This window comes from Gastrolobium bilobum, unplaced genomic scaffold (assembly GCF_033153095.1).
Source record: "Gastrolobium bilobum isolate Gb01-03AN ecotype WA unplaced genomic scaffold, APGP_CSIRO_Gbil_v1 utg15966, whole genome shotgun sequence".
Classification (NCBI taxonomy): Eukaryota; Viridiplantae; Streptophyta; class Magnoliopsida; order Fabales; family Fabaceae; genus Gastrolobium; species Gastrolobium bilobum.
The window spans coordinates 354,010-365,559 of NW_026897912.1; the positions used below are offsets into that span (position 1 = coordinate 354,010).

Genomic DNA, 11,550 nt, shown 5'->3' on the forward strand with positions numbered 1-11,550 from the left:
ACTGCTTCACTTATATAGATAATGGGAGTGGGGATAGGAACAATGATATTTATGCACTGAAATAAAGTTTTAACAAGCATGGTATTTATTTATTGCTCTTGTCAGAAGTAAAGACGGGAAACAGAAACAACAAATCAGAATATTTAAACTAAATAAATAATGGGAGGGTTATATTTACAAATTTTTTGTTTACAAACTCTTACAAACTATACTATGTACTCCCGGAAGAATACTAAGTTACTGCGTTCTTCCGAAAGTACATAGTATAATTTATAAAAATTTATAAAAAAATTTTGTAAATGAATCCTTTCTCAATAAATAATGTATTTGAGAAAATGATTCTTTTTCTGGGTGGAGTCAGAAATTTTTTTTAACCTGTGTCAAACATGAAATATTTTTATATTAGATATGTATTATATTTTAGGTATTTTTATTTATAATATAGTCTTTTTTATTTTTGACCTATCGTAAAAATTCCTGGCTTGGTCATTGTTCTCCTGATAGTAAAAAATTTTCAGAACTAGTCCTATCATAATATCTATATTTCCAGCTCGAACAAAATTATTTTTCATAAAAGATATACCTAGTTTATAAAAAAAATAAATCAATTAAATCTCTAAACAAAGCAACACTTTCATGTGGTATGTCCTATTTTCCTCTTGCAATGACCATTTTAAGAAGGGTAGTCCTCATAACTAGCATCATCAACCGTGGTCTTTTGACTATCACATTAAATTAGTTACTCAAATTAGATGGACGAGGTCCAGTCATTTATAAAAAAAAATAAAAAATTGATGTATGTATAGAAAACAGAGCTATTCTCCAATAAGGGGGTGTTTGGTTCAAATTTTTGGAGAGGATTATCGGTAATCCTTTTTTGGTAAATGTAATTACCACGTTTGGTAGAAGGAATAAATTACGATTCCCGGATATCCAAGGATTACCGGTAATTTGATTTATAAAGAAAAGTCACTATTCAGATTACCAAAAATAATATGGTAATTCGGAATACCAATCAGAATACCAAGTAAAGGGAAAGCACAACAATAAATTTTGAGACAAAAATACCTCAATAAACATAAAAATCTAGACCCAATCTATCAATTACAAAAGTAAAAATAGTTTGGGGTTATTTTTGTAAAATAACCTCATATTCCAAGTCATATTTTGTTCTAAACCAAATATGGAATCAGTAATTTTTACCCAGTATTCCCGGTAATATTTTGGCGAACCAAACACATCTTTCGTAAGATTCCAAGTAAATTCAATTTCTACTGAATTCCCATTAATCATGATTCCCGGTCACCAAAAAATTTCTCCTGTAGCAAACACACCATGACAGGAGACTAGTCTTTTCCTAAATAAGAACGCCATCAACTCATCTAAGTGCTGAGATCCTCTAAGATTTGTGCATATCCTTCAAACTTCTTAGTTCTTATTCCTGATACTCCAAACGTCATCCAATTCAATGGCCTATGGTAGAAGCAGAGCTTCATCTGTTTTGGATGGGTTCACTCTAAATCCACTGCCCTATCCTGTTCTGCTTATCTTATCAGTGATCTTCATATTCCTAGGCATTTCATGGTACTTTTCATATGAAGAAGTTGTTGAAGCTGCTGAAGAACAACTGGGTTGGATACTTTTTGCTACACCAGTGGTGCTACTACTCATAGTTCGTTGTTTATCATCAATGGATACTTCAGATTGGTTCTTTAGCTCGTCGCCATGGGAAAGGCGCAGGAGGACCCACTACCTCCCATCAGAGGGTAGCTCCCCTTGGGGTGTGGCTGCTTTGATCGTTCTCTTGTTGATATTGGTGCAGTATCAATCATCTTTCCTTGATAGCTGGTTTGGTTGATTTGGTGTTCTGATTTGAGCTGGTTTGTTTTTCTATATATATAGGTTTGTTTTAATTTACGGTGGCTGTGTTTATTAGTTATTAGGGAAAAGACAGAGTAACTATGAAACTTTGATGCAAACCTTGTGATTGTTGTAAATATGCAGTTGAATATAATATGTTGCTGTATGAATATGAATTGGGTTTAAGGTGCTTCTGATGAACGTATTCCTTCCTAAACGAGGGCAGGGGGAGAGAAAAAAAAAAAACTAATATTTTCACAAATTTTTTTTTTTTTTTTGGTAATCATATTTTCACAAATTTTTACTCAAAAATAAGATTGCTACATGCATAATTATTGATTCAAATAAAAGTTATATTATAATCAAAACTAAAGGCTCCCTTTTCTTTTTTGTTTTTGTAAACAACTAAAAGCTCCTTTACTTGCTTAGTTATGATACTTATTATTAGCAGTCAAAACTTGAGCCTGTATTCTGCTGAAAAGACGGGGAAGAAACGGAATTGTCATTCATTTGTTTGTCCTTTAGTTTTAAAATAATGAAATTCCGCCATCATCAGTTTCTTGATATATATATATATATATTAAAATTTTCTTAGATAAGTAATACTTTATTGAGGGTGCTGAATTGCGCTAGACTCAACCTGCCTTCTCAAGTATTTTTAATGTCACTTTATTCAGCTGTAATCATCCTATGACATTTGAAAACAGAAGAGATATTTTATCTTTAAGTAAGTTTGATAAAAAAAACAAAAAAATCAAATTAAATATCATTTTGGTCACTTTGCTTGAATGCTAACTTTTTTTTTTTTTTTGGTAATTACTTGAATGCTAACTTACTATCTCAATCAAATGTTGACTATAAACTGTTTTAAATATAAAACCGTAGTTTTTTAAATATGGCAAAGAATTACAGTGTTAGAAATGAAATAAAAGTTAGTTTTGGTCTTTTTAGTTTTTTTTTTACTCTGTATACTTCTGGTAATACATAATTATAACATGAAAAATTTTTTTTTTCTCTTCTCAATCACATTAGTTGGCGAGAAAAGTGAATTTTTTTTCTTCATATTATAACTATGTATTACTGGAGTACGTAAAAAATTAAGAGGACACAACTTACCTTCATTTAAAAAGACACACAGTAAACCCTAAACCCATATATATATATATATATATATATGGCAAAATGATTTCTGCAGCAGCTGTACCTACAGCAAGCAAGGATCCGCGTCCGGATCTTAGGATATGGCCATGGATCCTGAGTTTTTTTTTTTTTAAGTCATGGGGCCCACTTTTCTGTGTCAGCTGTAGATAACACTATCTACGGCTGCTGCAGAAATGTTAAGCCCTATATATATATATATATATATATATATATATATATATATTAAAGGATATTATAATTTTTAAGTCCGATACATTTGAAAAAGAAAGAAAGAAAATTATCCTACGCATTCTTTAACCACTGGGTTAACCCTTTCGTTACTTGTATTATGACACCTAAAATCACCTAATGCTATCACGGTTTAATGTAACTAGTACATTGTCTAGCGATAATATACAAGTGTTTCGATCTATCTCTTTGGAGTAATTAGATTGATCTCTAAAGTTCAAATAATAGGTGTAAAGCCTGATGAAAGTCAAGTTGAAGTAATAACCTCTTATCTAATATGACCTCCCCCTAGGATCCTTCTCTGCTCCGAACGCGTGAAAGTCGAGTCCTCCTCCGTTGGAATGTGAAATCATGAAAAAGATGAAGAGGGCGAACGAGAAGAAGAGGAATAACTGAAATTTGATGGCTGTGTAATGCAGCTGAGCCTTGTAGTCATTGTACTGGGAGAGCCACATCAAGCTAATGACAATGCCAAATATAATGAGTAAATGAAGGGGAGGTGCAGAAACAGAGGCCATGGTCTTCCCTGTCCAACCCTGTTTCCATTCTGGAACCCTTCTCTTGGGGTAGAACCACTCCATTTTCTTCTCTTTCCTGTCTCAACCAGCGCATGCACAAACGTAGACTCTCTCTCAAAAGCACACCGGGTAATTTATAGAAAACCTTATTATTCGATGAGCTAATTCGTTGCTTTGCTTCTTATATTACGTGTTGGTTTTGGCATATATTCTTTGAGTGCAACTTGTGTCAGATCAACATTTCAGTTTGTGTTGATGCTTGCAAGTGTGGGATGGCAAGGTATTTTTTGATTGAGAAGGATGAGACCATGCACTTATTACCATTTAACCATTTCAACACACCACACAAGATCAAAATAGGACCACATCAGCCGAGTTCAAGCTGTCAATTCAAATTAAACTGCCAAACAGCATTTTCCATCTCACAATCCATACACATACAAATACATTGATTCCCGTTTATATTTGAGTAACGTATAAAAATAGAAACATTTTTAGTCTGAAAATTGGAAATTAAATGCCACCCAGTTTATTAGAAAAAGACACGTCACGCAGTAGTAATTAATGATACGATCGATCATCAAGAGAGTCCCGTGAATGACATGGACAGTATTAGCTTAAGTTCTTAAATGACATAGTAACCATTACGTTAAGTGTCGATGTATTCCAGCAGAAAAACCAACTTTTTAGTTGGCTCGTTTTTTCTGTTTTTCGTCTACTCCTAGCTTAGCTGGCCAGAGAACCACAAAAGTCAAATGTCACGTTTCTAAGGAATTATCTTCTTTTTTTCTACATTTGCGGTTCTATTAATAATCCACTTGGCGCTTCACATGCAATTGTTTAATTGAGACTTCCAGAAAGATTAAAGATGAAATAATGAGAATGACCATCAAATTTTGATAACAGATGCATGTGTGACCATACGGGAACAGATAAATCTTAAAATTTGATGAGGCATCGTATAAATTGAGTGAGTTGATGTATGAAAGCCCTTCACGCGAAGCTTGGTGTGCGGAAATTCTTTTGGTTTTTAGTTAATCTTAATGCTTTCAAGTATAAGCAACCAATGGGTTAGCATAACATAGACGGTTTTTTGTCATAAAGATGATCATTTCAGTAGTGTGCAATGTGAAAGACATTTATTAGAGCCACTTAGTAGATTGAGACATGTGTTGTTTCACATAAAGATATAGTTTGGCATGCGGTTGAGCGCTGATGCATTCAATGAAAGATAAAGCCATTTGCTGCTGGTTTGGACTTCAATATCTTTTTTCTCTGTGAGCATCCCACTCATATCCCCATGTGATGTGCTTAATTTCAGAGTCGGTGAGCCATTTTACAAAATCATATGATTGTTATATATTAAGGTTATGAATCTCAATCTGTGTGCACCTTTCATCAAACCATAGAAGCTAGCTTATTAGTTTCAGAGTTCCAAGTGTGCCTTTTATTCTTTTCTCTTCTGTTATTGTTTATTGGCATTGGGAACCGTAATTGTAGTTCCCTATGCAGATTTATACCGAGCGCCTAGGAGTACTTGCGTGCTTCTGGTTGTCTCTGCTTTTTGTGGTAACAGGCTTAAGCGACGGAGTCCATAGGACAATCGAGGTAGTTGGATTGGGAGAATGCGCAGACTGCAAGGAGAATAATATGAAGACTAACCAGGCTTTCTCAGGTACATTGCCTCATAGTAGTACATGAATATGTTACTTTTAACTACATCTATGTATCAGTACTTATAAGCACGGATAGAGGACCCAATCATGTCTCCAATTTCGTGTTGTGTTTAAGATTCTGTTACCACGCACGACATGATAAGCATTCACAACCAAGTTACTTTTTAATTCCTGATATTCTCTTACTATTAATAGTGTAATAATGTGAATAAACTGCTATTGGTTTTAAATTCGAGTATGAAGCCAAATTATAGAATGTAACACAATCGTGTGCGTTACTTGTGTGTAGGGCTACGTGTGACGGTTGACTGCAAGTCAGCAAATGGACAGTTCAAAACGAGAGGGACTGGTGAGCTTGATGAAAATGGAAACTTCAAAGTGTCCCTTCCGTACGATCTTGTAAAAGATGGTGAGCTAAGAGAAGAATGCTACGCCCGTCTTCATAGTGCATCAGCTACACCTTGCCCTGCCCACGATGGCATGGACCACTACAAAATTGTCATTAAGTCAAAAGCTGGTGAAAAATACACCCTTGAGCCTGCTGGGAAACTCAAATTCTCAACAGTGATATGCACTTCAGCCTTTTTTATGCCTTTGCCACCTTTCCCAAAGCTTCATAAACCACATTTCCCCTTCCCTCCTAAAGTGTTCCCACCATTTCCACCAAAGTTTTTCCCAAAGTACCCTCTCCCTCCTCCTGTGCCCATCTTTAAGGCACCTCTTCCTCCACTTGTACCAATCTATAAGAAACCTCCTCCGTTTCCAATTGTCAAGAAGCCTTGTCCACCAAAAGTCAAGAAACCTCTTCCCCCACCTCTCCCAATTACCAAGAAGCCATCCCCACCAAAAGTTAACAAGCCACTTCCACCTTCCATTCCAATTTCCAAGCCTATTCCTCCTCCCACTCCAATCTACAAACCACTTCCACCTTCCATTCCTATCTCCAAGCCCATTCCTCCTCCCACTCCAATCTATAAACCACTTCCACCTCCCACTCCAGTTTCCAAGCCACTTCCACCTTCCATTCCTATCTCCAAGCCCATTCCTCCTCCCACTCCAATCAATAAACCACTTCCACCTCCCACTCCAATTTCCAAGCCACTTCCACCTTCCATTCCTATCTCCAAGCCCATTCCTCCTCCCACTCCAATCTACAAACCACTTCCACCTTCAATTCCTATCTCCAAGCCCATTCCTCCTCCTATTCCAATCTACAAACCACTTCCACCTCCTACTCCCATTTACAAGCCCATTCCTCCTCACACCCCCATTTGCAAGCCCATTCCTCCTCACACTCCCATTTCCAAGCCACTTCCACCTTCCATTCCTATCTCCAAGCCCATTCCTCCTCCCACTCCCATTTCCAAGCCACTTCCTCCTCCAACTCCCGTCTATAAGCCCCTTCCTCCTACTGTTCCAATCCAAGTACCACCCTTTTTCAAACCTCTTCCACCTTTCCAAAAGTTTCCTCCATTCAAGAAGAAGCCATGTCCACCTCTTCCCAAGATTCCTCCAAAGTACTTTTTCCATCACCCAAAATTCGAAAAGTGGCCTCCTGTACCTCCCTTTTCTCCTCATTCATAGGCTATTATTTATTGCACTTGGAGTAACACAGATACATGCATGTTTTCTATCTGCTTTTTTGCTTCCTGTATTAGCAAGGAGGTTGAAATTTGTTGTTTCCAAATAAAATCCTAAATGCAGAATGTGAGCAGAGGAGCATGAAGAGTGAAAGTAGAGGGGGAAAATGATAGAGCAATATGTTGTTTGAAAAAGTTTGAAGTTTGTAGATCAAGTTAAATGTGGTGGATTGATATTTATGAATGAAGATTACTCTGTTAATTTGTGCAAGTATATATGTAAATTATTTACGGAACTTGTGGAGTTATTTGTTACTTACGTGTTATTGTGTTAGTAAGATTCAAATTTGGCCATGTAGCAGCTAAAGTACAGTCAATTGCATGACCATGATAATGATATCCATAATAGTCAATATTTTAATTAAATTAAATTAAAGGGTGATTGATAGTTCAAGCACTAAACTAAAAATTTCCGCCATAGAGTTCGATATCCGGCAACTGCTCCAAAAAAACTTGCTAGGTGTGCAAGTTATCAAGAAAAACATTCCATGATGATTACACTCGTGCACAAGGTAGTTAAAAACGAGATTTTAGGTAAAAAAAAATTGTAAAAGGTAAAATCATAAAAACGTACTGATAAATCGAGATTTTAGCTATTATGCTCATACAAAGTTCATGCATCCAAGTAATAATTCGAAATATAAATGACTCAAGATATCTTACCTCATAAACCTATCATTAATGTGAAATAATAAATTATATGAAAATAATTAGGAATTCAAAAGAAAAGAGAAATGAACTATTATCTGCGTTCCTAGCTATTATAGTGATGATAATTCATATTGCTTTAAACAATTTCTTGCATCATTATATATTTTCAATCATTCATTCGAAAGGAGGAACGACATATCATGGAAACAATTGGTTGTGTGAATTATAATAGTAAGAGAAAATGCACTAATTGAAAAAAAAAAATTGGTTTTTTTTAGCGGAGTTTCGGAATCAAAAGATTAAAAAGGAAACGTGGAACATTAAATGATAAACAAGGAATATATGCGCTGATCAACTGAAAACCAGTTGTCATTTAATCTCATTACCTCATCCAATGGATTTGTTCATATCACTTTTATTGTCAATACTGATAACTCAAGTTCTTGGGCTAATTGGTGTATGAAACCCCGCGTTCCCTTACGGTTTGGTTCCATCGTTTACATTGCACTGTAACTTAGTGAACTTGGGAACTCCTTATTCATAAGGCAATAAGTGAAAGTGTTTCCGCACTTTCACTTTCTAACCAAAGACCCTTTTCCTAATGGAAGTTACTCTATCAGATTTGTTCAATTTTTATTAATACAAACCAATAAAACACAAAACACCATAAATTCATTGGATTAAGTAACTGAAGTTCTTTACTTCAATGTATCAAAAAAAAAAAGTAATTGAAATTCGGTTACAGTAGTAACAACTGTACAGATTATCCATTCCAAAAGGAAATTATATCATGCTTAAAGGCATGGTTAGAAATACAATAAAAACCTCAACTCCTTGAAATCTCATTATAGATTCTCGAAATTCCAGTCGAAGAAGAAGATCAACAGAAAACAAAAAAATCAAAGACTCAAACAAAGAAAACATGGGATGAAAATAACTTGCAGAAAATAGAAAAAGAACGAAGATGGAAATTTGTGCCCGAGGGGACTCGTGGGGATGAAAGAATTCAGAGACAGGTTCAAGAAAAGAATCTCTCCTGCCTTCTTTTGTTCCTCTTTTTACGGTGATTAGATGATGGCACTTTGGTGATTAACAAGGTTCTTTCTCTCCACCGTTGGTTCAAAGGGACTCTTATTCTTTTTGGATCGGATGGATGTGAATTGCTGAGTTGTCCTTACCTTTTTCTCTCTTGTAACCAATTATGATCATGTTAGTTCTCCACCTCTTTTATGGCTTGGGGTTATGATTGCGGGACATTGATCATATTGCCACTCCTTTAATAAAAATTTACCTGATTGCCACTTCTGGAAAAAAATTTGCCAAAATGTCACGCCTGAATCCCGCTGGTCTGACAAGCGGGAATGGACTGGACACGTGTCAGCGTCTGAATGGTCAACCATTCTCGCTGGGCTGCCCAGCTAGAATGACAGAATGCTGACACGTGGCAAAAGCACAGGCATTCTCTGGATTCCTGTGCTTTTGCCACGTGTCAGCATTCTGTCATTCTAGATGGGCAGCCCAGCGAGAATGGTTGACCATTCAGACGCTGACACGTCCAGTCTATTCCCGCTTGTCAGGCCAGCGGGATTCAGGCATGGCATTTTGGCAAAAAAAATTTCAGAAGTGGCAATCAGGTAAAATTTTGTCTAAAAAGTGACAATATGATCATTGTCCCCATGATTGCAAGGTTAGTAGATACCTTGCAAAAATCAAAAAGTAAGAGTCAGTGAAATTAAAAAGTAACTAAAAGTACAAGTCATCTATTTTCTCTTTTTTTTGCACTTTTTTCTCTCTTTTTTTCACTTTTCTCCTCACTTATTCATTGAGATTAAAATTTCTTGTATTTTCACTCCTATTCCTCTTATTATGGAATGCGGGAACGCAAAAACAACAATATTCCATCAGTCATAACGTTGAAGATGGGCTGGAACGCAGTCCCATCAATAATAATTCCACTGTCATCTCAGAACTTTAATTGGTGCTTAAAAATCATTATACAATGAAGTTTTACCACAATTTTAATCAACCTTGATCACTCTCTTAACCTATACATCTTTAGGATTTCCGTTCCATGATAAACTTGTTTGAGTCACTAAATGATTACAAACATAAATCAAACACCCCTTCTTAAAGAAATTACAACAAAAATCTGAATAAAAATCACGTGCAAAGAATAATGAAATAATAAGCTCTCTCAAAGTATAGATAAAGGATTCTGAATGATCAAAATCTAATGGTAAGTGTAATTATGTGTTTTTATATATTGTTCTTGTCGCATCACTTTTGTGCTTTACTAATATCAAAACTTAATCTTTTGTCTCTCATATAACCCTTAGGGTGAAAAAAGGGCAAAATTAAAATTAAATTAGGTCCCACGGTCAAGAAGCCTAAAGTAACAATTAATAGCCTAAACGACTAACAAGTTATCGTAAAAATTCTACAGTAATAGAAAGGTTTAAAAGGGAAAAGAAACCAAGAATCTGCTAATAAAGTAAAACGAATGCAGCAAGAGATCAAAATCAAAAAAAGTGGAATGAAACGAATGGGTGTAGGAATTTTCACTAGGCTCAGCATTGTTAGAAGCAATTTTGACTTCTTTTATTATTTGTAGCTCTTATATTTGCAGGGTAGGACAATTAATTAGGACTAGCCTGAGTGGAAAGTGTAGTGGTGATGCGAAGCCGCTAAGAAATAAAACTTCTCTTGTTCCACTATAATGAAAGGATATCAGAGCTACGCTCTCCGCAGAAGGATATTTCTTTGTCGTTTTTTTTCCTTTGCATTCCATCCTTATAGATTCTTTTTGCTGGCGAGCTAGCTAGTCACGCCATGCTGTTCTTAAGCATCTAGTAATTAGTAACTCCTCCACACCGCATAAACCTTTCTAGCAACTGATGCACCGAATATTTAGTGCAATTGTAATTTATTTTGTGATACATAGATAAAAAATATCATATTATTTGGTAAGTTATTATTTAATTTTCAACTTTTTTCAAATGATATGATATTTTTTATTCACGTATCACAGAATAAGTGAAAGTTGCACTAAATCTTCGGTTCATTAAAGATTTATTGATTGACAGTAATGATAGCTCGTGTCTACCCTGAATTGCTTCAAGCTGAGGGTTTCATCTGACATCTGTCATGGACAAAAAAGTGGAGACATCAATTTTTCAGAATTTCATAGTGCCAATTAGCTAGAGCATTTTTTTTTTTCTCCCACTACTAGCTATGCATATTCCCCGTGTTGATAAATAAATAAATGTGAATTTTGTAATGACCATTCTTTTAGTGATTCTACATATTTGAAGCATAATTTCTTTTTGAGAAAAGCATGTTATCGATTATGGAGGGTTGGGCATAATTTATAAGTAATGCGCGTTGCATGATTGTCGTAGACAGTGGTGGTAGGGCCCTGATCCGTGGGGATACGTGACACGACACGACACGATATTTCGACACGTTAATTCTAAAAAATGTTTGATTTCGACACGTTAGAACACGTTTTGATATTAAATAATATTTTTAATTTATGTAGTGTATATTATATCTAAAATTCAATAATTTAACAAAAAAATTAAACTAAACTTATAATATTCATCAATTTTGCAAAGAAATATAAGATATCCTAAATATTTATATTAAATTTAATAAAATGGCAACCGTAATTCAACGAATCTAATAGTTGGAACTAAAAACTCAATGTAACGCAATCTTAGAACCTTTTTTTAAATCTGTATAACGCGTGATGGAATGTCGGGGAGTGTCGGAAAGTGTCAGACACGACACGTCAAGACTTTTAAAGTGTCGGTGCTT

The 11,550-nt window shown here is 35.2% G+C and overlaps 2 protein-coding genes across 2 annotated transcripts; both read left to right on the top strand.

The window, feature by feature from the left end:
* Nucleotides 1–1,382: 1,382 nt before the first annotated feature.
* LOC133311381 (uncharacterized) lies at nucleotides 1,383–2,036 on the top strand. The gene has a single exon (XM_061512424.1). The coding sequence runs from the start codon at nucleotides 1,469–1,471 to the stop codon at nucleotides 1,856–1,858; it is 390 nt and encodes a 129-aa protein (XP_061368408.1). The 5' UTR covers nucleotides 1,383–1,468; the 3' UTR covers nucleotides 1,859–2,036.
* Nucleotides 2,037–5,238: 3,202 nt separating this feature from the next.
* On the top strand, nucleotides 5,239–7,194 carry LOC133311379 (proline-rich protein 4-like). The gene is made up of 2 exons (XM_061512421.1): nucleotides 5,239–5,442; nucleotides 5,733–7,194. The coding sequence occupies exons 1-2, from the start codon at nucleotides 5,274–5,276 to the stop codon at nucleotides 7,025–7,027; spliced, it is 1,464 nt and encodes a 487-aa protein (XP_061368405.1). The 5' UTR covers nucleotides 5,239–5,273; the 3' UTR covers nucleotides 7,028–7,194.
* Nucleotides 7,195–11,550: the final 4,356 nt, after the last annotated feature.

Excerpts from the sequence above, each read along its gene's own strand:
- LOC133311379 (XM_061512421.1), top strand. The coding sequence starts at position 5,274 with ATGCAGATTTATACCGAGCGCCTAGGAGTACTTGCGTGCTTCTGGTTG. Across the intron at positions 5,443-5,732 it reads GACTAACCAGGCTTTCTCAG|GGCTACGTGTGACGGTTGAC; the intron begins GTACATTGCCTC and ends ACTTGTGTGTAG.
- LOC133311381 (XM_061512424.1), top strand. The coding sequence starts at position 1,469 with ATGGCCTATGGTAGAAGCAGAGCTTCATCTGTTTTGGATGGGTTCACT.